Source organism: Odocoileus virginianus, unplaced genomic scaffold (assembly GCF_023699985.2).
Source record: "Odocoileus virginianus isolate 20LAN1187 ecotype Illinois unplaced genomic scaffold, Ovbor_1.2 Unplaced_Contig_2, whole genome shotgun sequence".
In the NCBI taxonomy this organism is placed as follows: Eukaryota; Metazoa; Chordata; class Mammalia; order Artiodactyla; family Cervidae; genus Odocoileus; species Odocoileus virginianus.
In genome coordinates this window covers 4,792,859-4,816,543 of record NW_027224319.1, presented here as the reverse complement: position 1 = coordinate 4,816,543, position 23,685 = coordinate 4,792,859, and the positions used below count along the sequence as shown (strand labels likewise).

At 46.7% G+C, this 23,685-nt stretch overlaps 1 protein-coding gene across 4 annotated transcripts; it reads left to right on the top strand.

Moving 5' to 3' along the window:
• The first annotated feature begins 5,114 nt into the window (after positions 1-5,114).
• Positions 5,115-17,877, top strand: ELP6 (elongator acetyltransferase complex subunit 6). 4 transcript variants are annotated; one of them, XM_070463401.1, is made up of 7 exons: positions 5,115-6,484; positions 8,583-8,661; positions 9,661-9,731; positions 12,096-12,214; positions 13,209-13,410; positions 15,287-15,433; positions 16,537-17,877. In XM_070463401.1, the coding sequence occupies exons 1-7, from the start codon at positions 6,479-6,481 to the stop codon at positions 16,663-16,665; spliced, it is 753 nt and encodes a 250-aa protein (XP_070319502.1). In that variant the 5' UTR covers positions 5,115-6,478; the 3' UTR covers positions 16,666-17,877. The 4 variants fall into 4 exon arrangements, with proteins under 4 accessions (XP_070319502.1, XP_020771690.2, XP_070319501.1 ...); XM_020916031.2 differs by lacking the exon at positions 5,115-6,484 and adding an exon at positions 6,621-6,783; XM_070463400.1 differs by lacking the exon at positions 5,115-6,484 and adding an exon at positions 6,835-6,969.
• The last annotated feature ends 5,808 nt before the right edge of the window (positions 17,878-23,685 follow it).

Sequence of the window (23,685 nt, the reverse complement as noted above, 5' to 3'; positions counted from 1 at the left end):
CAGAGGTTCGTGACATTGTACAGGAGGCAGTGATCAAGACCATCCCCAAGAAAAAGAAATGCAAAAAGGCAAAAATGGTTGTCTGAGGAGGCCTTACAAATAGCTGAGAAAAGAAGAGAAGCTAAAGGCAAAGGAGAAAAGGAAAGATATACCCATTTGAATGCAGAGTTCCAAAGAATAGCAAGGAGAGATAAGAAAGATTTCCTCAGTGATCAATGCAAAGAAATAGAGGAAAACAATAGAATGGGAAAGACTAGAGATCTCTTCAGGAAAATTAGAGATACCAAGGGAACATTTCATGCAAAGATGGGCACAATAAAGGACAGAAATGGTATGGACCTAACAGAAGCAGAAAATATTAAGAAGAGGTGGCAAGAATACACAGAAAAACTATACAAAAAAGATCTTCCTGACCTAGATAACCACAATGGTGTGATCACTCACCTAGAGCCAGATATCCTGGAATATGAAGTCAAGTTGACCTTAGGAAGCTTCACTACAAACAAAGCTAGTGGAGGTGATGGAATTCCAGTTGAGCTATTTCAAATCCTAAAAGATGATGCTGTTAAGTGTTGCACTCAATATGCCAGCAAATTTGGAAAACTCATCAGTGGCCACAGAACTGGAAAAGGTCAGTTTTCATTCTAATCCCAAACAAAGACAATGCCAAAGAATGTAAATACATTGGACTTTATCAAAACTGTAAACTTCAAAGAACATCATCAAGAAAGTAGGGGAAAAGGTGAAAAGATGACTCATGGTTGCAGAAAAATGCATAAATTTATTCCTTCAGAATGAGTATACTCATACCTCAGAGATATTGTGGGTTCAGTTCTAGACCACCACAATGAAGTGAATATCACAATAAAGTGAGTCACATGAACTTACTGGTTTTCCAGTGCATACAAATGTTTAGTTTAGACCCCCCCCCAAAAAAAATAGTTTACATTATACGGTTGATGCTGAAATTGAAGCTCCAATACTTTGGCCACCTGATGCAAACAGTCAACTCACTGGAAAAGACCCTGATGCCGGGAAAGATTGAAGGGGGAGGAAAAGGGGACAGCAGAGGATGAGATGGTTGGATGGCATCACCGACTCGATGGACATGAGTTTGAGCAAACTCTGGGAGTTGATGAAGGACAGGGAAGCCTGGTGTGCTGTAGTTCATGGGGTTGCAAAGAGTCAGATACAACTGAGCGACTGAAAAAATACTAGTGTGCAATATCTTTTTGTCGAAAAAGCCAGTGACTTGGCAAACCAGAGAAACTAAAGGACATATTATTAAAAGAACAGAAGAACAGAATTATTTATTAGAAATTGTTCCATGATTTGGAGGAGGGTTTGTATGGAATTGAATGCGGTCACACAGTGGGTAATTTTTTTTGAAGTATGTTGCATTGACATGCTTTCAGTTGCACAGAAGTTATTCATCTATCTACATATAACTAAAAATAGATAAAGGTAACTAGATAGATAGCGTTTTCCATTATATGTTATCACCAGATACTGAATATACTGACCTGGGCTACAAGGTAGGTCCTTGTTGGTTATCTAAATTATACATAGAATAGTGTGTATGTTAGGGTGTGGCAGTTACATCACAGTACTTTGGGTTGCATTTCCTTAATCGTTGGAGATAGTGAGCACGTTTGGTTGCACTAAGCTTGGTTCAGCTCTTGGAGGGCCCCCACCCCCATCCCCTATCTGGAGACTATAGTTTCTTCTAGAAGGGACCAGGAAACACAGGTCCCCAGGGGAGAGATTTGCAGCAGCAAGAAGGGAACTAGACATGATTGTAATATCTTTAAAATAGATAGATAGGTGTATATATATATATATATATATATACACAGACACACGCATACATATATATATGTACCTGTGAATGCCACCCTTCTAATTTATTCCTTCTCCTTCACCTTTCCACTTGGTGATCTTAAGTTTGTTTTCTAAGTCTGTGAGTCTGTTCCTGTTTTGCAAATGATTTCAATTTATATCAGCTTTTCAATTCCAACTTTAAGTAGTTAACATATGATATTTGTCTTTCTTTAAGTTCCCTTGGTATAATCATGTCCAGCTGTTATCTAGTTGTCAGTTTCATTTGCATTTTTTAATAATTAGTCATGTGGATGGAGCATGGTATTCTGTGCTGTTTTTTAAAGGGTGTGAGTACAGTTTCCCCTCTAGAAATTGAATTCTTAAAAATCGGCCCTGATTTTATTTTTTTAATGTTTCTTTATTCATGTATTTGGCTGTGTGGGGTCTTAGCGTGGCCTTGGGAGCCGCTGGGTCTTAGTTCCTGGACCAGGGATGGAACCAGATTCCCATGCACTGGAAGGAGGATTCCTAACCACTGGACCACAAGGAAAGTCCCAAGTCTGTCCTCTTTTGAATTCTTTTTCGATTGCCTGCCTTTTGACATTTCTTGAGGGCTGTTGTCCGTTACAGCCCCACAGGCTTTGTGAATATGAAGGATTGGTGGTTGTAAAGTTGTTATTAGGAGAAATGTCTATAAGGCAGCAGCACTTCCTCATGCCCTACTCGGAGAACTCAGGCAAGCGGAACTTTTGAAGTCCTGTTCCTGGGTTTTATATGAGACTGGAATGTGCCAGCATAAACACCCAATAATGTATTCCATTATTTCTTTACCCTCACCTTTCTCCCAGCTTTGAGGAATCCCAACCCCCTGCAAGGAATCCTAAACCGCTTTATACTTCAGCTGCTGGTTTAAATAGCAGCAGCAACTTTAAGGAAGAAGGCTGGCCATGGGAACGTCAGGTCCAGGAGATGTGGAGACCAGGTGACTTTTCAGACCTCTTCCAGGCCAGAGGGTCCAGCATCCTTTGGGTGCACTTAGCTTGGTTTTACCTTTAGGGGCCCCCCTATCTTGAGATAGTGGTTTCCTCTAGAGGGGACGAGGTGCTACCGGGGCTTGGAAGGTGTTGCTCATTTGTGGCATGTTCTCCACCACTCCCGGTGCCCCAGGGCACTCCAGGCTTGAAACCCAAACCCACTCAGGCTTTCTGGAGGTGACCCAGCACAGGACACTGAGGCCTGAGCAGAATAGGGTAGGTATTTCTTTCTTGTTTCCCTTTCTATTTACAAATTTGGGCTTTATATTGGAGTGTAATTGATTATTGATTTACAATGTTTTGTTTTTTAAATGTACAGCAAGGTGACACATTTTTATATATAGAGAGAGCTGTTCTTTTATGGATTCTTTTCCCGTTCAGGTTATTGGCCAATGTTGTGTAGACTTCCCTGCGCTCACAGTAGATCCCAGGTGACTGTCTTATTTTATATGTGAATATATATATAGTTCAGTTCAGTTGCTCAGTCATGTCCGCCTCTTTGTGATTCCATGGACTGCAGCACTGCTAGGCTTCCCTGTCGATATATGTATATATGTGTGTGTGTACATATATATACACACATATATAAGTGTGTATCTGTGAATGCCAACCTTCTAACTTACTGCTCCTCACTCCCCTTGCCCCTGGGTAATCATAAGTTTGTTTTCTAGGACTGTCACTCTGTTCCTACTTGTAAATGAGTTAAATTTTTATCAGATTTTCAAATCCACACATAAATGGTAACATGATTTTTTTTTTCTCTCTGACTTAGTTAACTTTGTATAATCATGTCTAGGTCCCTCGTTGTTGCTGCAAATGGCATTATTTCACCCTTTTCTATGACTGAGTAATATTGCATTGTAAATATGGGCTCTATTTCCTTTCTCCATTCCTGTGTCATTGGGCATTTTGGTGACTTCCCTGTCCTGGTATTGTAAATAGTGCTGCAGTGCTCCTTGGAGTACATGTGACTTTTTGAATGATGGTTTCATCCAAATAGGCCCAGAAGTGGAACTGCAGGATCTCAATGTAGCTCTGGTTTTCCTTTCCTATGGTGCTTCCATAGCGCCTGTCCAGCTATTTACATTCCCATACAGGCACAGGAGGGAAGATTTCCTTTTCTCCATGCCCCTCTCATATTGATTTTTGTAGATTTTTGCAGGTGGCCATTTCTGTCTGGTTGGAGAAGACATCCAGTTGTCAGTTTCACTTACATTTCTTAAATAATTAGCAATGCGGAGCATGTTATCCTGTGCTTTTGTATTAAACAATGTGAGTGTAGTTTCCCTCTTGCAATTGGATTCATGAAAGTCAGCTCTGTTTTTTAAAACATTTATTCATTTGTTTGGCTAGGTCAGGTCTTAGAGTGGGCTTAGTAGCCCCATGGCATGTGGGATCTTAGTTCCTGGACCAGGGGTCGACCAGGTGTCCAGTGTATTCAAAGGCGAATTCCTAACGTCTGGACCACAAGAGAAGTCCCAAGTCTGCCTTCTTTTGAATTCTTTATCGATTCCCTGTCTTTTGACATTTCTTGAGGGCAGATGGCCTTTACAGCCCCGCAGGCTTTGTGAATATGAAGTGCCCTTCAACTGCAGCGGGCTTTCTTGGAGGCTCAGTGGTAAAGAATCTGCCTGCAATGCTGGAAATGCGGGAGACGTGTGGGAGACGCAGGTTCTATCCCTGGGGTCAGGAAAATCCCCTGGAGGAGGAAATGGCAACCTTCTCCAGTATTGCTGCCTGGGAAATTGTAAAGAGAGAGGCCTGGCGGGCTATGCTCCATGCAGATCACAAACAGGTGGCCATGACTGAGCACGCCTGCCTTGTTGCAGATTAAGCTGCAGTGGTTGTCAAGTTGTTCTGTGACGTGTCCACAAGGGGGCAGCACTTCCTCGCGCCTCACTGATAAGTTGTTCAGTCGCTCAGTCTGCAGCACATCAGGTTCCCTGTCCTTCACTAGATCTACATATAAATGATACAGAGAAAAATAAAAGAGTGGGGGGGGGGGGAGGACAAGAATTGCTGGGGAAGGGACAGTTAAGAACTTAAATAGGATGCTTAGAGAAATTCAGTTCAGTTCAATTGCTCAGTTGTGCCTGACTCTTTGTGACCCCATGGAATGCAGCATACCAGGCCTCCCTGTCCATCATCAACTCCTGGAGTTTACCCAAACTCATGCCCATTGAGTCGGTGATGCCATCCAACCATCTCATCCTCTATCGTCCCCTTCTCCTCCCGCCTTCAATCTTTCCCAGCATCAGGGTCTTTTCAAATGAGTCAGCTCTTCACATCAGGTGGCCAAAGTATTGGAGTTTCAGCTTCAACATCAGTCCTTCCAATGAACACTCAGGACTGATCTCCTTTAGGATGGACTGATTGGATCTCCTTGCAGTCCAAGGGACTCTCAAGAGTCTTCTCCAACACCACAGTTCAAAAGCATCAATTCTTCAATGCTCAGCTTTCTTTATAATCCATCCATACATGACTACTGGAAAAGCCATAGCTTTGACTAGACAGACCTTTGTTGGCAAAGTAATGTCTCTGCTTTTTAATATGCTGTCTAGGTTGGTCATAACTTTCCTTCCAAGGAGTGTCTTTTAATTTCATGGCTGCAGTCACCATCTGCAGTGATTTTGGAGCCCCCCAAAATAAAGTCTGCCACTGTTTCCCCATCTATTTGCCATGAAGTGATGGGACCAGATGCCATGATCTTAGTTTTCTGAATGTTGAGTTTTAAGCCAACTTTTTCACTCTCCTCTTTCACTTTCATCAAGAGGCTCTTTAGTTCTTCTTCACTTTCTGCCATAAGGGTGGTGTCATGTGCATATCTGAGGCTATTATTTCTCCTGGCCATCTTCATTCTAGCTTGTGCTTCATCCAACCCAGCGTTTCTCATGATGTACTCTACATATAAGTTAAATAAGCAGGGTGACAATATACAGCCTTGATGTACTCCTTTTCCTATTTGGAACCATGTCTTCTATCTGTTGCTTCCTGACCTGCATACAGATTTCTCAAGAGGCAGGTCAGGTGGTCTGGTATTCCCATCTCTTTCAGAATTTTCCACAGTTTATTGTGATCCACACAGTCAAAGGCTTTGGTGTAGTCAATAAAGCAGAAATAGATGTTTTTCTGGAACTCTCTTGCTTTTTCGATGATCCAGCGGATGTTGATAAACTGACATGTGAACAAAGACCTGAAAGAAGTGGAGTGTTTTTTTTTTAACAGCTGTAGTCCAGGGAGGGGAAACAGCGCAAAAATCTCAAGGAGAAGCATGCAGGGCGTGTTCCAACCCTACTTGGTCAGTGACCCTACCTGCTAACCTGTTTTATTCCAAAACCTACCCCCATCCCATCGTTATCCCTTTATCCAGTTTCACCCCCCCCACACACATAGAAATTTTCAATTTATTATTCCATATTTATTACGTCTGTTCTCTATTTTGTGCGAGAGCGGGCGTCTTCGTCTCTCTGGTTCGCCCATTGCAGCCAGAGCCTTTAGTAGTGTGGGGCACACCGCAGGAGCTTGAAAGGAGGCTCTGGGATGAGAAGAACGCACGGTCGAGGCAAGGAAGAAGAGACCCGACCTCCTGATGCCTTGGTCGGGGGAAACCCTCTGCGAGTGGAATGCAGGTAAGGATCCCGCACTGCTCAGTACCCAGGCTCCCGGGCCTGGTGCGCGTCTCTGCGCATGCGCCGAGAGCGTCCCCGCTCCGATCCGCGCGTTTCATTGGCTGCGGCCGGCGCCTAAACAGGGGAATTGCGCATGCGCACTCCTCCCGCGTGGTCCTGTGTGGTGGGTTTTGCTCTCCAGCCTCCGCTGTATCCGCGGCAGCTCATCTTCCCATCCGGGACCCTCGTGCGTTCTGGAGCTCGGAATGTTCCCAGAACTCAATAACCTTCTCAACACCACCCCTGAAGGGGCGGAGCAGGTAAGAGGTCGCTTGGTCGGGGAGGAGGTTGGATTCTGGGAGCGCGGCGGAAGGCCGCACACCCGGATGAAGCGCACGCGGACCTGTGGGAAATCACGTGACGTCCGTGTCCCGGGGGCGCTTGGGAGTTGTAGTCCGCAGAGGGCCCGCCCCCGAGGTTGGGCTGGACACTTAGGCCTGCGCAAGGTGGGCATCCTGAGCGTTTTCGAAGGTCTCGTGCCACCTTGAAAGACCACAGGAAGCACGTTGTACCTTTGGGTTGGACTTAAGTGTACAGGCGACCCTTGTGCGTGTTCAGCGTGGTGGGAGTCCCAGCGCCCAAACAGAGGTTGGTGGTGGTAGTGTAGTCACTCTGTCGTGTCCGACTCCTTGCGACCTCATGGGCCGTAGCCCGCCAGTCTCCTCTGTCCGTGGGATTCTCCAGGGAAGAATACTGGAGTGGATTACCATTCCTTCTCCAGGAGATCTTCCTGACGCAGGGATGGAACTGCGTCTCCCGCGTCTCCTGCCTTAACGGGCGGATTCTTGACCACTGAGCCACCTGGAAACCACCCCCCCTCCCCGCCCCCCATCACAAGGGAGCAACTTCTTAACGACCTTAACCCCCTTTGTCCTGGGAGCACTCGGCAGGTTTCAGCGAACGCTTCTGCTCGTCTTCCTCCTCATGTTTTTGAACAGTGCTCTCTGAAGCTTCTCGCAGCCAACGTTTGATTGCGCAAGCCCGCCTTTGGCGCCACAGCCTCCCTACTCTGTTTTCTTCGATCTCCTTCCCACTGTCTAGAGCATCCCAAAAATGTTCGTGCGTTAGGCCGAGGGTTGCCTCTCTTAGGAACATAGGTGATTTATTTCATAACTCCTGTCTTTCTGATGAAATGGTAAGCTCGCCCAGGCAGCCAAGACACTTCGTGTGTAAAGCCTTTTTGTTACTCCATAGTCCCAGGCAAATAGTTTTCAGTAAATCCTTGTGCACTTTAGCGGCCCCGCAGTTTTTCTCCGCCCAAGCCTCCAGATGGCGCTGCGTACCTTGCCAGTTACTACTAGGACCTCCAAAGTCCAAACCCAGGGCCACAGTGAGGGATAGAAGTGGGCACCCGGAAATGACAGCGCCAGGGGTAACCCTCAGAGTCATATTTTACGAGAGGAAAAAATATCACGACAGCAGAGAGAGAGATGACCTTCCCTGTCATTGACAAGGAACAAAGGGTGGCTGGAGCAGGACAGCCAGACCCTGCAGAAGCCGTCTTCAGAGGTTTTTCCAGGGCTCTACACAATGAGAGCCCTGCCTGACGCAGTTTCCAAGGCCACTGGGAAGAGGACTTTGATCCTGGCTGTCTCTTGGAACAACTGCTTTCTCCTTCTCCCCTGCCTATGGGACAGAATTGGCATGAGGATTAGAGTTAGGGAGGATGTTGGATCAGATGACCTTTTAGAAGACTCCTTGCAATCTGGAAAGTCAGTGATTTTTGTTGGGTTCTGATGGTAAAATCTTACTTTGTTCAGGATTTAATTCTTTCCAAGACTGGAGAGGAGTGAGGAAAAGAAGAGATTTTATTCTCCATTGCCTGGGGAAGATGATAGCTTGAGATATGCTTGCCCAAAATAAGTGCGTTTAATACAGATCACTTTCATTGCTGGTTTTTCTATAATTTTTACCTATTTTCTTTTTCTGGTTAAATACACAAACACACACATATGAGTCTCCAGGTATAGAAATTTAAGAGTAGAGACAATCCACTAGATTTTGACACTCAGTTGACCTCTTTCCAGGGAATCTAATACATCTTTTTGTGCTCTTTTAGGGGAAGCTGACTCTACTCTGTGATGCCAAGACTGATGGCAGTTTCCTTGTGCACCACTTTCTGTCCTTCTACCTCAAAGGTATAAGACTGTAGAAAAAGAAAACCCAAGGCCAGGGGGTAAAAAAAAAAAGGCCTGTTTCAGGTAGCACTAGAAATAGTATTAACTAGCCAGGCCTTTGGTGTTTGGGTAACCAGATGGCTATTTGTTAGGTAATGGGATTACTGGACCATCTTGTTCCCACCCCTTCTATGCCAGAGACTGCCGTGTATTCACTGTATCCAGTATTGCCTTTCACTTCTCCACCCCATGTGCAGGCACTGACTGGCCTCTTCATTTAGTTGATCCTTGGTTCTTGGGTAGTTTGAAGTCTCTGGGCACACAACCCATTACCACTTTGCCCTGGCAGTAGATGCTTCCAAAGGAACAGAGAGGGGGAAAAAAAAACAGCTCTGCAGTTCACATATGGAAATCGATTAGAAGCAAACAGCCAAATTAAAAAAAAAAAAAGACAGATTCTCCTTGAGTCCCCACTGAGCCAGGCCAGAATATAAGGTTGACCTTTGGCACTCTGAGTTGTAATAATTTACAGCTTTGAAAGTTATTTTCCTTTCTAGATGATGTTATTGTCAGCTTATACAGAGTAAGAGCATCTACAGACAGGTTATTAGAATTAATTAAGTTCATAAGGTAGCTAGGGTTTCTTTGTGTTCTTCTTATATCCTCTTGGGTGTTAGACTAGTATAAAAATTCAGTTGACTCTCTGTAACCAACAAGTAGTTAGAAAAATACAGCTTTTTTAAAACTATAATGATTTTCAGGGGAACAAACTAAGGTTCCAAGTGATACATCTCACAGGTAGAGTACATCTCAGAATCAATGAAATAAGATAAAATTACCAATATAAAGTATAATTATTAATAAGAAAAAAGTACATCTTCAAATCAAGTTGAGTATGTCAGGTTCCAAGGCGTGGGTTCTCCAGATCTGCCTCAGTTCTTTTGTTTCCAGAGGCAAGAAATATCTGAGACTGGTTGTAAATAGAGACTTGGTTAAAAATCAGTTAATTTTGTTTTCCAGCTAATTGTAAAGTCTGCTTTGTGGCCCTCGTCCAGTCCTTCAGTCACTATAACATCGTGGGGCAGAAGCTGGTGAGTATTTTGGACCTCTGTGATGAGATCCCTGAGTGAGTGTGTGTGCCAGGCGTATGTATGCTGACAGGCCGGGCTTCCCTGTTTGGATTGCAGAGAACCTAGAAAGGGAGGGTCTGAGGAAACCATGGGATCCTAAACCCTGTATCTGAAGGGCGAGGGCAGCCTCTCTGTGTGTTTCGTTCATTTGTCAAGTGTTTAGAAGCAGACCTGTTAGGGATTAAGTCAAACCCTTCTCTGCCGAGCCTGGACGGTTACGGTTTCTTCCTTCGGTGTGAACGTTAGTCTCGTCCCCGGCGGGTTAGCGATCCCAGCTGAGCGCCTCCCACTGCCTCTCCCTTAGCCGAGGGCTTTTGTCACGGGCCCCACACCTCCTGGTTTGCCCCCCGTCTTCCTAAATGCAGCCAAGCGAGAGTAAGACGGCTGAGAGGCTGGTGACCCTCCTGGTGCCTCACCTGGCACATTACTTGTGACCTGTGACCAGGTGAATTTCTGGGGCTCTTGTTGTTACGTGTTTTTGGTTTAAGTCAGACTCAGAGCGGAAGAGAACCAGGCTGCCCATCAGCAGTGATCTTTGAAATGACAGCCTTACTGTCAATCCTCTTCTCTGATGGGGGGAAACCAGTGAGAGGGCAAGAGGGGGAAGGCCCTTTCTTTCCCATCCTTTGCAGGGAAGGGAGAAGTTCCCGTGCTAGAGGTCAGAGCACGAGCTCAGGAAGCACAGTCGTGCCAGGAACACAGGTTGCATTCCAGGTCGGTGAGGCATGCATGTGGCCCTGGCATCTGTGAGCTAGGATGAGAAAGGTGTATTCTCATATCCGGTTTGGCTGCTTTTCCTGTTACCTTTGACTCACCAGCATGGCAGGAATGACTGCACAGCTCTGGGTGTGCCAAGCACTAGAGCGTGAGATTCCGTCCTCTTGCTGTAGAATTGTTCTTACACCAGTACAATAGTAATGAGTAAGAGCAGAGGAGACGGTCAGGAGTCCTTCTGTCTGCCCAGCCTGCAGTTGGTGCTGTTGGTGCACAGTGAACACCAGCGTGTGACTGAGTGATCAAGGCCTGGTCTGGGGACACAAGGAATCTAAGGAGTTCTGTGTCACCTGCTAATTCTGCGGAATCTCGGGTTGCATGTCTGGACAGTGTCACCATCACGGGGTGTTTGTTGAAATGCAGATTCCCAGACCCTGCCCCTAAGGCTTCTAGTTCTGGAGCTCTGGAGTGGGGCCCAGAGATCTGCATTTTAATCAGGTATCTCAGGAGATTCTTTTTTTTCTATTTTTTAATTTTTGGTTATGTTGGATCTTCATTGCTGCGGGTGCTTTTCTCTTACTGTGGTGCATGAGCTTCTTATTGCAGTGGGTTTACTTGTTGGGAAGCACAGGCTCTAGGGCATGTGGGCTTCAGTAGTTCCGGTTCCCAGGCTCTAGGGCACGGGCTCCACAGTTGTGGTGCATGGGCTTAATTGCTCTTGACACATGTGGGATCCTCCCAGATCAGGGATCGAACCCGTATCTCCTGCGTTAGCAGGCGGATCTTTACCACTCAGCCACCAGGGAAGCCCTCAGGAGATTCTTAATTGTGTGGTTCATGAAGACCCATGTTTACGGAGCATTGGTTGAGAACAGGGGTTGACCAGCCACAGTCTGCACCCCATGTTTTTTCTGTACGTGAAGTTTTACTAGACCACAGCCACCCCCATTTGTGTCTGAGTGGTCTGTGGCTGCTACGAGAGCAGAGTTGAGCTGTTGCGACAGAGACGGTCACCCCACCACCAGCTTACTATTTACTTTCTGTTTTTAAATGTATTTTATTTTGTAACTACATGTCCTTAAAAAGGCAGCTTTATATTACTATCGTAAAGTAAAAAGCAGTACTAGGTAAAATATAAGTATATAAGCAAAAGAAGGTAAGTTTTTTAAAAAATGTGACAAGTAGAGATTTCCCTGGTGGTCCAGTGGCTAAGACTTTGTGTCCCCAATGAAAGGGGCCCGGGTTCCATCCCTGGTCAGGGAACTAGACCCCACATGCCGCAGTGAAAGAGCCTGCGTGCCACAACTAAGACCAGTGCAGCCAAATAAGAAAAGAAGAAAGTAAAAAAAATTTTTTTAAAAGAAAACGTGAGAAGTACATGTATATGCACATCTGACAATAGAACAGGGGCTGTATGTGGGGAACACCCAGGGGAGACAAGACCTGGGCTCCTATGTCGGCCAGCCAGACGCACGTCTGCGGGGCTCCAAACGGGCCCGGAGCCCTCTCAGGAGCTGGAGTCCTGGTGTCATGAGCTCCTTGGTGCCAAGTTCACTCTGATGCGGCCCCTGCCAGCGCTGAACTCACTCTCCTCTCCGTGGTCGGCTGCAGGGTGTCAGCCTGACTGCAGCGCGGGAACGCGGGCAGCTGGCGGTCCTCGAGGGTCTCAGGTCTGCAGTGGACGTCTTCTTCCGGCCTCGGGAGCAGCTGCACCCCCTGCAGTTCCTCAGGTCAGTCAGCCCGCCGCCCAGCCCAGAGCACACCTGGCAGGTGGGCCCCGCCCCGGGTCTCCCGTGTGACCCACTTCTCTCTGCCTGGCGAGTGGGAGGGCCGAACCGGCTGCACAAGGCAGGCGCTCCCTGGGTGTCGCAGCATCACTCAAGGTCCTCGCCTCTGCCAGAGGCTGTGTGCCTGTCCTGGAAGCTATAGAAAGCTAAGGAGCCCACGAAGATGAGAGATCCTGCATGCTGCAACTAAGACCCAGCGTAGCCAAATAAATAAATAATGTTAAAAAAAAAAAAGAAAAAAAAGGCCGTGTGTGTGGCCTTGCGCACAGCCTCTCCCGTCTCTGAAGCCAGGTGTCTTTGAACGGGTGGGCCTGGTCTCCCCCTGAGCCCAGATTACATAGAGAGCATCATTCTACCTGCTGTTAACGGGGTTCGGCCCTGGAGTGGGGGGCCGTGAGGCCAGTACCTGTGCCCCAGGTCCTGATTTCTGAGCCCCGCTCCCCACCCCCCCATTGCTGGGAGACTGCTGCTGCAGTCACTGGGGAGGCGGAGGTAGCGGGGCCAGCTGAACCCGCTGGCACAGCAGTAGGTCAGGCCTGGTCCGAACACGAGCACGCAGGCTGCCGCTCGGCACCCGGACGCGTGAACTGCTGCTGAGCTTTCATCCTCAGTTATGACCTCCCAGGAAGGCCTCTCCCTTTAAAGCAGAGGCCTTAGGCCCTTGGACTGAGAGGCTGTGTGGGCTTTGGGGAAGGTTTATTTCTGTGTCCCCGAGTTTCTAGAACAGTGCTCTGTACCTAGCAGGCCTCAGGGAATAGTTGAACTGAAGTAAACATGCCCGTGGGAGCGTGCCTTTTCCTTCCAGGCAGCCCATGCGCCCCTTGGTGCCAAGCACTGGACCCGCTTCCTTCCCTCCCCCATCCCCCACCAGCCCCGTCCCCCCGTGGTGCTGCACTGTCTCTTGTGAGCTCTCCGGTGACTTCTGTCCTATGCCCAGGGAGGCCAGCGCCGGGGATCTGCAGCCCCTGTACGCGTTTGTGCGGGACGCCCTGGAGCCCGTGGACGGTGGGGAGGATGCCTGGAGGTGCCCGGTGCTGCTGGTGGACGACCTCAGCGTGCTGCTGAGCCTGGGCGTGGGGCCGGTGGCGGTGTTGGACTTCGTCCACTACTGCAGGGCCACCGTGTGCCGGGAATGGAAGGTAATCAGGGGCTGCACCCCGAGCTCTTGCCGTGAACCCCACGGGCCCGCTTGCTGGCACTTAGCTCTTCTGTCTGATGGCTCGGGGCTTTTTCTTTACTCTGGCAGCCCCAGAAATCTTCACTCCATGCAGTCTGCACTCTGTTACCTGCCATTGCTAAAAAGTAAGACCCTGAAATCTGAAGGGTGCCTGGCCCTGTCTGTAATGGGGTTGGCCACGTGGGGTACTGCGTCTGTTCCCGCTCTGCCACACGGCAGTATCGCTCTGAGTGTGTTTTGAAGGTCAGTTAAGATAATAGATATAAAACTGCTTTAAGGATTTTGAGGTGAAGGGACTTCCCTGAGAGTCCAGTGGTTAAGATTCTGTGATTCCACTGCAGGGGGCACAGGGTCAGTCCCTGGTCAGAGAACTGTGATCCCACATGCCACATAGCATGTCCAAAAACAAAAACAACAATATGAAAATTGTGAGGTGCCATGCAGGGATAGGGGATAACCTTCATTGTTAAGTTACGAGGCAAAAATAGAGACTTTGCCGTAATAGAGATTTTAACTGGTACCCACCTCCCAGGACCCAGACTGCAACAGTTAAGTGAGGGGGAGCTTGCGGACATCAGCTGAGCATGTGTCCCACAGGGCCAGGCTGGGCACAGAGCAGGGGGGGGGAGGACGTGGGTTAGTCAGGGAGTGTGGATCCAGCGGTGCATGCCACATTCCTCCTGCGTGGAAGGTCCTGCCTGGAAGCTGGATTTAGGGGACCTTCTCAGGCCATCCTGGCTACGGTTGCAGGGCCAGGCGGCAGGGTGATGGGGAGAGATCGGGAGGAGGGGGACATGTAAGGGGCCTGGAGGACACAGTTCAGCAGGGTTGGGGGAGGAGTGCAGCATCAGCTGCATCAGCCTGTGCAGCTCAGCCTGCTGTGTGGCCCGCTGCGCTGTGTTCAGTCACTCAGTCGTGTCCGACTCTTGTGACCCCATGGACTGTAGCCCGCCAGGTTCCTCTGTTCATGGGATTCTCCAGGCAAGAATACTGGAGTGGGTTGCTCTTCCCTTGTCCAGGGGATCTTCCCAATCCAGGGATCGAACCCAAGTCTCCCACATCGCAGGTGGATTCTTTACCACCTGAACCACCAGGTAGCCCAAGAATACTGGAGTGGATAGCATATTCCTTCTCCAGGGGATCTTCTCGACCCAGGAATTGAACCAGGGTCTCCGGCATTGCAGGTGGATTCTTTACCAGCTGAGCTACCAGGGAAGCCCCATGTGGCCCACTACCAACTTCTTTTTGTAAAAACACTTATTTTAATTGAGAAAGTAAAACTTGGTAATAGTTTAATATTAAACTTTTAATATTTTTATATTATAAAGTTTTTAAATATTTTAATTAAAGTTTTAATATTAAAATAGCTTATTAGAGAAAAAAAGATATAAACAGTATAAAGTCTACTTTAGCAAAAAGTAAGTCTCTCCTTCCCTCCCTTATATGTCCTTCCGGAGCGTCTGAGCAGTCACAAACACATTTGTATGTACGCTTGTCTCCCTGCTTTTTTTTTCACGTCCCGAGTTAACCCACCATCCACACAGTTTGGTACTTCTTTTCATTTACTAACACACAGTGTGTGTCTTGCTATCCACCGCCCCCGAAACAGAACGCACTGATCTGCTTTATTCTTTTTCACGACTGGATGCTCTTCCTTGCTTGCGGACGAACCGAGCTGGACATCCAGGCTGGACGTGCTGGTGCAGCTGTTCCAGTAGACGGTTGCAGGCCCGGGCCCCGAGCCCAGGCCCGTGAGAGGGCGTGCGGGGCAGTGGAGGCTCCCAGAGACCCGTGTGTCTGAGCCTGGCGTCCCTCCATCAGCCTCCATCTTGTTGCAGGGAAACATCGTGGCCCTTGTACACGACAGTGGAGATGCCGAGGACGAGGAGAGTGACGTCCTGCTGAATGGCCTTAGTCACCAGAGCCACCTGATCCTACGGGCTGAGGGCCTGGCCACCGGCTTCTGCAAGGACGTGCACGGGCAGGTGTGTGGGGCCCTGGCTCACTGGGAGCTGCTCGCCTCCTCTGCACGCCCCACTGCCCACGGGACAGTGTCGGGCCTTGGGGTAGTCAACTGGGGTATGCCCTCGAGTGGGAGGGAGGCCTCGGAAGTTGTGTGAATGCAGATCAGAGTCCGCTCCAGGGGTTCTCGGCCCCGTGCACCAGGGCAGGTTTTGCACAGTGGTCATTTGCAGCCATAGGGGAGCTCCTGGAGAGGAGACAACTGTCCGGCTATCTCCTGGGGAAGGCAGTAAAGAGTGGAATTCCACCGCAGGATCACAGCAGGCTCTGTGTATTCAGGCCAACACCATTCCTTTTCAAATGGAGACTTGGGAGGCTGTACTCCTGGCTGGCGTTATTGCCATCCCCCAACCCCTCCGCAGGGAAGCTTAGGGGGAAGTGCAGAGTCCTGCCTGTGCCTGGAAGGGAGGTCAGGTTCTCCCCATGCCCGGGGGCTGCCATGGTTCTCTGCCTTCCGAAACTTCTCTTTCGGGATCACCCCAAAGCCTTTGCCACCTCTTCCAGTTAACTTCGTGTTGACCACTTTTGACCCATTAAGGGAGGGTGGGGGTTTTGGCCCAGAGTCATTCAGAGTCAGGTATGGAAAACAGAGCATCCGAGCACGCTCAGAGAGGCTGTGCTGGTGGTATGCCAGGCATACCCCAAGGAGACCCTTCCCCTGGCAGCGCGTGGCTCTGAAGCTGCTCAGCCCCACGGCGCGTCGCAGCCACTCAGGACAGAGGTCCAGTCTCCTGAGTCTAGTGCGCTGGCCTTCCAAGTTCATCTAGCCATGCTTACAGAAGAGACCGAAGGGGGTACACAAAAGTACTTTCATGGTGTTTCTCTGGATGAGTGTTTTCTACTTTTCTTTGTCTTTCATGTTTTCCATGATGAGCAAATATTACCATTGAAATGGAAGGGAAACCTCTATTTTTAGGTGATGGGTAGTAAGCTGTGTTTCAGAAGTCGGTCCCATTACTGCATCGCACTTGACCTCAGCTGAAGGTCACCGAGGAAGCAGACAGGGTTCACACTGGAGCAGGTACTTGGGGGCCTCTCCTCCTTCATTCTTCTCTTTGTCACTTAGCTGAGGATCCTGTGGAGAAGACCACTGCAGCCCACCGCCCACCGGGATCGGAGCCTCACGTACCAGTACAAGATCCAGGACAAGAGCGTGTCCTTTTTCGCCAAAGGAATGTCTCCTGCTGTTCTGTGACCTGATTTAGGGGTGGCTGAAGCTACCAGGGTGGGACTGTTTTTTGGTGGTGAAAGATAAAGCAACCGAGCAGAAATGGGGTCCTTTGGAGCCTTCCTCGTACATAACGCTTTAGCCCCAACTCCCCATTTTTGGTTTGCGGTGACTTTCAAAGCTGGAGTGGGTGTGAACGTGCCAGCCAGGAGGCAGTCCTGGATGGCAGGTGTCCAGGGTGACATCTAGGATAAGCGTGGCTGGTACACAGTGAGCTCCCACCTCGTGGCTTCCCATGGATGGTCACGTTTACTTTTCACCTTCATCCTGCAAGGATATTTTTTTCTTCTTCAGTCCAGTGAGGAACAGGCTTCGAGGTGTTTGGAAGCATCCTCAGCACCATAGAGCAGGCTACAGATTAGGAGATTAGGCTACAGATTGCCAGCTGACCCTCATGGAAACCAGAGGCAGGGTCCGCCCAGTTCAAAGGTTAGCTCCTCCTATTTCTGTGGTTGCTGGGTACCTGGCCCTGCATGCCATTGAGGCCAAGCCATCAAGGCCCTGGGCTTGGCCACACTGGGCCCCCATGGGGCACAGGTTTGCTTGGCCTTGGTGAGGCCAGGAACGAACGTTCTTGCTGCCAGGCAGGCGAGGACCTCGAGGCGGAGCCAGTGCCTCCCGCTCGCGTGAAGACTGTAGGCGGGGCGCTCCCGCCCAGCATCCTGTGATCCACTTGCCACGCTCAGCCCCTCAGTCAAGGTCGCCTTGGCCTGTTCTCTTAAAATGGGTACATTCTATTGTGTGTACGTTATGCTACGAAGAATTCAACCTTAAAAAATAAATGAAAAAGATAACACTGCTTTGCAGGGACTAAGGAAATTTTCATTACCAGTGTTTACTTTTAACTTACTGTTAACATTTTTGAGCTTTGTAAAGGGGAACAGATTATCGCCCTGCTCCTCAAGTCGTTCTGACTATTGTGTAGGTTTTTCCATTGACACAGTAGCTGCTTTTCTTCTCAAAATACGGCATTTGCTGGAATATTTTAAAATTACGAGTGTAAGTCACTTAAAGTAGTTATTAAAGAGATTCTTTTATTAATACATCAGTATTTATACACGCTTCATATGAGCTGCAGTTCTGAGTGGGTAAGGCACTGCAGGACACTTTTTACATGATATGCTATTTCTTCACTTGGTTTATACATATTTTCAGTAAACTTTTAATATTTAATGGCTACTTAACATTTTATGGTGTCATTAATTTCTAATTTGCATAGCTATTCTCTGGGCCTGTGGCTTCTGATTTTTGTAATTCTAAATTATGCTGTTGTGAATTCTGTATACTATGCCTGTTTGGGGATTGGGGCAAGTACTTGCTTCCTTAGAACATCCATCCATTCAGCATATATTGAGCACCATCTGAGCGTGTGGGGCTTCCCTGGTGGCTCAGATGACAAAGAATCTGCCTGCAATGTAGGAGACCCGGGTTTGATCCCTGGATCAGGAAGATCCTCTGGAGAAGGGAATGGCAACCCACTCCAGTATTCTTGCCTGGGAAATTCCATGGACAGAGGAGCCTGGCAGGCTACAGTCCATGGGGTCGCAAAGAGTCGGATATGACTGAGCGACTAACACTTTCTGAGGGTGTGACAATGACAAAATAGGTCTCTGCCCTCCTGGAACTGACATTCCAGGGGAGGAAACAGACAGTCAACAGAATTGAGAATTAAGGGATGTAGAGTTAGACCATGATCAGTGCTCTAAATAAAGCAGAGAGGAGGCCTACGAGGGTAAGGAAATGATGACATTTGAGAGCCTTCTCCCTGAAGTGGAATTTATGATTGAAAGCATGGGCTGGCCCTCACCTGTCATCAAGTCGTTCCATTCTGGATGATGGCACCAGTTAACAGTGACCTGTTGGTTTCCTCCACTAACATCAGGTTAAAGACAAGATATAATTTTCTGAATTTTCCCATGTGTATAGGATCTATTTCTCACCCTTAATCATTTACCATTTAAAAGCTGGTGTCAACCTTATTTTTTATTCTTTGTAATATTGGGGGAAGTAAGATTTTATCATTGTCTTTGTTCTTCTACTTTCTTGTTTTTAGAAAATAATCTTCAGAAACTTTTTTTAATATTCAGATACACATCAATTCAAGAAATATTTTTCAAACACCTATTTTATATAAGGGTTTAATACCTTATAGGTATTAAGATATTAATAGGTAATACCTTACAGGTATTAAGGTATATAGGTATTAAGGGTTTAGTACCTGCTGTACTTGAATGGGCATAGAAAATAGGAACTAAATGTGATGCAGTGGAGAAGGTAATAAGGCCCATCAAGGCAGTTCAAGTAATGTGAGGCTTATAGGCTGATGGTCACAGGAAAGAGCAATTATTTACCCTCACTTTTTTTTTTAAATTGAGGGGTCAGAGAATCAGGGTGGAATTTATGGAACCAGTACTATTTGAACAGGACCTTGGAATGTTCTGTTTTTTTTTTTATGATGGTATGTTAATTCTTCAGAATTCAGAAATGTATATTTCTTGTTGCTGGAATGAAGGTGCTATTCTTTGTTTTTTTACTACTTTAAAATATCAATAGTTTTTAAAATATGCTTAAAATTTAGACTTGTTTAGAACTTCTTACAGTGTTGTAATTTGTCTGCATGCTCATAGCTATTAATAAATAACCCAACAGTATTTACTAAGAAGTAATGTTCTTTTTCTCTTTATGTAGTTCTGGTTTATTTACGTGTGAAGTTCATAAATGAACCTCTCTGAAATTTGTCTTTAGTAACTATTGAAAGGTTAGCGTATGTCAGTATCAAGATTCTTCATTATTGGGAATTCCCTGGTGATCCAGTCATTAAGACTTGGGGTTTCCCTGCTGTGGACCCAGGTTCAATTCCTGGTCAGAGAACTAAAATCCCACAAGCTGTTTGGTGAGGCAAAAATAAAATAGTCTTCACTTAAAGGATATTATGCCCACTTCCTGGGTTGGCCAGAAAGTTCATTCGTGTTTTTTGGCAACATCTTATGGATAAATATTGGTCCAACCCAGTATTTAGCCAGATGAAATTTATCAGATCTAACCAAGGTCTAAAATATTCTTTGGGGACTTGTTCCTCTTATGTAAAAAATTGTAGTTGTTTGAGCATAGAGCAGTATGTGTCTCATAAACCATGTTGAGGAACTTGCTGCTTTTTATATGTTTTGAAATTCTTAGTGTTTTTTATTCTAATTTAGGACTTGGAGTTGGGTTGGTCAAGGTCAAGCAACTTTTTGGAGGTAATTTAAAACTTTTTCTTTGTTATTGGTCTTTATGGCTACTCTTCTTTGTTGTATCAGTTCTAGTACTATTTATTTCTGAAATAGTTACCCATCCTATTTGTTTTTCTGAAAAAAAGCATTTGTAAACCAGACATATAATAAGAAACTTGTATCCAGAATATATAAAGAACTCTTACAATTCAATAAGAAGACAAATATCCCAGTTAAAAAATGGGCAAAAGATTTGAACAGACACCTCACCAAAGCAGGCATAGGAATAATCAACATACACATAAAAAGATGATCAGCATCTCTAGCCATTAGGGGAATACAGATTAAAACCACCATGAGATACCACCATATTACCACTGAAACAGCTATATTAAAAAAAAAATGTGACGATTAGGAGTGTTAGCAAGGATAAGGAGAAATTGGAACCCTTACATATGCAGGCAGGAACGTACAATAGTGTGGCCACTTTGGAAAACGGTTGGGCGGTTTCTTAAAAATGTTAAACGCAGATTTACTGTATGACCCAGCCATTCAGTTCCTAGGTACTTACCCAAGGGAAGTGCAAACATACATCCACATAAACACTCATGTGAGTATTCACAGCAGTGTTATTTATAATTGCCAGGAAGTGGAAACAACCCAAATGTGCATCAACAGATGAATGGACAAAGTCTGATATTTCCATACAATGAAGTGCTGTTTGGCATAAATAGAAGTGGAGTACTGATACCTGCTGCAACATGGATGAACTTCCATAAGTCTGTGCCAAACACAAAGATTACATTATCATACAATCCTGAGGGATGGTGGGGGGGGGGGGGGGCCGATGTTGGAGGTGGTGAGAATGAGAAACAGCTCCACCGGGCCTCTTTTTGGGATGATGATAACGTTCTAAAGTTGCATTATGGTGATAGTTGCACTTTACTAAAAATCTTTATACTTAAAACAGGTGGGAAAAAAAAACCAAACAGGTGAATTTTATGGCATTTAAATGACAGGTACTGAGGTTAGCATCCTGACTGCTCTCCACTGAGACCTCTGTGTTAGTAACAAACATCCCCAAATCCTAGTGACTTCCATTAACAAACATAGTCTTCACTCGCATGACATGTCCAGGGGCACAGCTCATTGCCACGGTTCTGCTCCAGGACCTCTCAGTCTGGGACCCAAGTGGAAGGAGCAGTCCCAAAGCAGGACTTGCTCTTTTGTCCAAGGGAAAGAACAAGAGGCTGATCCACACAGACCTGTGGAGGTCACGTTCACTCACACTCCACTGACCAAAGCAAGACATGTGGTCAGGGCTGACACTGAAGTCGCTCACCCTACAGGGAGGGACCTCGGTCACTTAACAGTGGGCGGGGCTGTGTGTAGGATCTGCTCACAGAGAAGAGAACAATGAGGTCATTGACTATAATCTCAAGTGACTTAACCTCGCCAGCCCTGTTTCATCATCTACAAAATGGGGAGACAAGAAGCCTGTTTCATGGGGTTTGAAACATTGTCAGGATCAAATAAGTGATGAATGTTAACGTAGCCCTGGCACATGGTTTAAGCAGTAGCTGTTTTGCTGCAAACTCTTACCTTACAAGGCCCTGCTCATACGGCATCCCCTTGGTGGTCCCTTCTCTCTGGCAGCCTGCCCACCAACTCCCACCCACAGCACTTGAAAGCTCAGTGGCAAAAGTTCAACTTCGGGGTTGTGCAGATTGCCATTTGATGCTGCCTCTCTGTGACCTCAAACAGGTTGTTACGGCTCTGGGTGCTTTCATTTTTGTATCCTTAAAATGAGGCGTATGTACCTGACCTGCCTCTGAAGGCCATGGTGAGGATTTTATGAGGTATTAATAACATTGTAAAGCCTATCTCTGGGCTTTACAATCAATAGTTGTCACTATTATTGGCAGCTATTATGACCTCGGAATATTGCCTGTAAGGTTTTGTTTGAAGGAGCGCACTAAGCTTCTCCAGTGCAGAGAATTAACTTGGATCCCTGTCTCTGACACATTTCAGGAACTTGAGAGTTAAAGGCATTGATTGAATATTAATACAACTTGGAGATTTTGAGTGCTTTTAATGACTGTTATCACGGTTATTCAGATGACTGCTGGCTCTCAGAATCTAAGAGTTTCACCTGTGTTCATAGTGATGTAAGTTTTTTGGAAACCACAGAGGTCAGTTTTCTTGGTTGCATCTTGGAACCTGACTCTGAAGTCCAGGTTCCCTGAGGTTAAGTTAATTTTCTGACTGTAGAGCAGCTGCATGTCAGACCCTTAACTCAAATCCAAGGATTCTGGTCCTAAATCGGGCCTTTGTGCTCTTACCACGTTGCCAGCTGCTATCACTAATGCTTAATTCAGCGTGAGCATGATCGGTAGTGCAAGTGATTGCGAAGAGAGCGCCATTTCATCATGAACACCCTTCTCTGTGTCCATGACAGGCTGAGGTGGCCGGGCAGTGGTCTGGAACCCAGCCAGAGTCCTGTGGCTGTTATGTGCTTGATCAGTTACCAGAGTGACCCTGGGCAAATGTCCTCCCCTCTCAAGGAAGTTGTCTTCGTTTGTGAGATAAACCTAGCCCTTATTTTTCAAGGTTGTTGTGAGATTTGGCTCCGCATGGAATCTCAAGATTCCCAAATTGTTATTACTTCTGGATGAACTCTTAAGCTCCATTTTTTTTTTTTTTTTTTAATTTACTGTGGGGAGCAATCCAAAATAAGGTTGAGCTTTGGGTAGTAAGGGCAAAGCAAAGTGGAGCTTATAGACCATTTCGATAAAAAATGTTGCCTGACATTGAGCCATCAGCCACTGCAGCTGCCTACCTCCCACCAGTGGTGCACCCCGAGGGGCATTCAGGATGAAGAAAACCGGGGCCCTAGCCCTCATGGTTAAGATGCATATCAATGGAATGATTTCAGTGAGCCCAGACTCATGTCTTCCCATACTTCAGAGGTCTGTTTTTGTGGTTAGCAGTAGACTTTTGGTGTTTGACTACATGTTTTTTGTTTGTTTGCTGTGTATCCTGGCTCATCTCTTACCTCTTTGAAACAGTTCCTCAGAGCTATCTGAGAGGCTGTTTTCAGGCTGTAGTTAGTTGGCTGTCATGTCCCCAAAGAAAATACCATTCTCGCATGTAGGTTGTGTGTTGTTTTTCAGTTGACAAGCTGTTCCACCCGAATTGTATTTAAAAACTAAAATCAGGCATCTGCAACTTACCTGGAAATGCATAAGAAACAAGATCGATAGGTGGATAAAGGGATGATAGTTTTGGTTGTTTCTAGAAAAACATGTGATACTGTTTGTGTGTGCTCAGTTGTGCCTGACTCTTTGCAGTTTCATGGACTGTAGCCTACCAGACTCCTCTGTCTAAGGAATTTTCCAGGCAAGAATATTGGAGTCGGTTGCCATGCCCTTCTCCAGGGGATCTTTGTGACCCAGGGATCGAACCCATGTCTCTTGCGTCTCCTGCACTGGCAGGTGGATTCTTTACCACTAGAAAATATCAATAGTTGTAGAATCTACACTACATAGTTGTTAACTATATGTTTCTTTCAACTTTTCCTCATGTTTTCCTAATAATTTGTTGGAGAAGCCCTAAGATCATGGCTACTTTACATTCAGCTCCTTGGGGACATTCAAGAGTGGATTCACCCTGGACCCATGAGTCTTAGGGTCCTCAGAGGGACCCCAGTGGTTCTTGTGCAGTGGGGGATTTTGGGCAGGGCTGCGGGGCACAGAAGCACTTAGCCAAGTGTCAG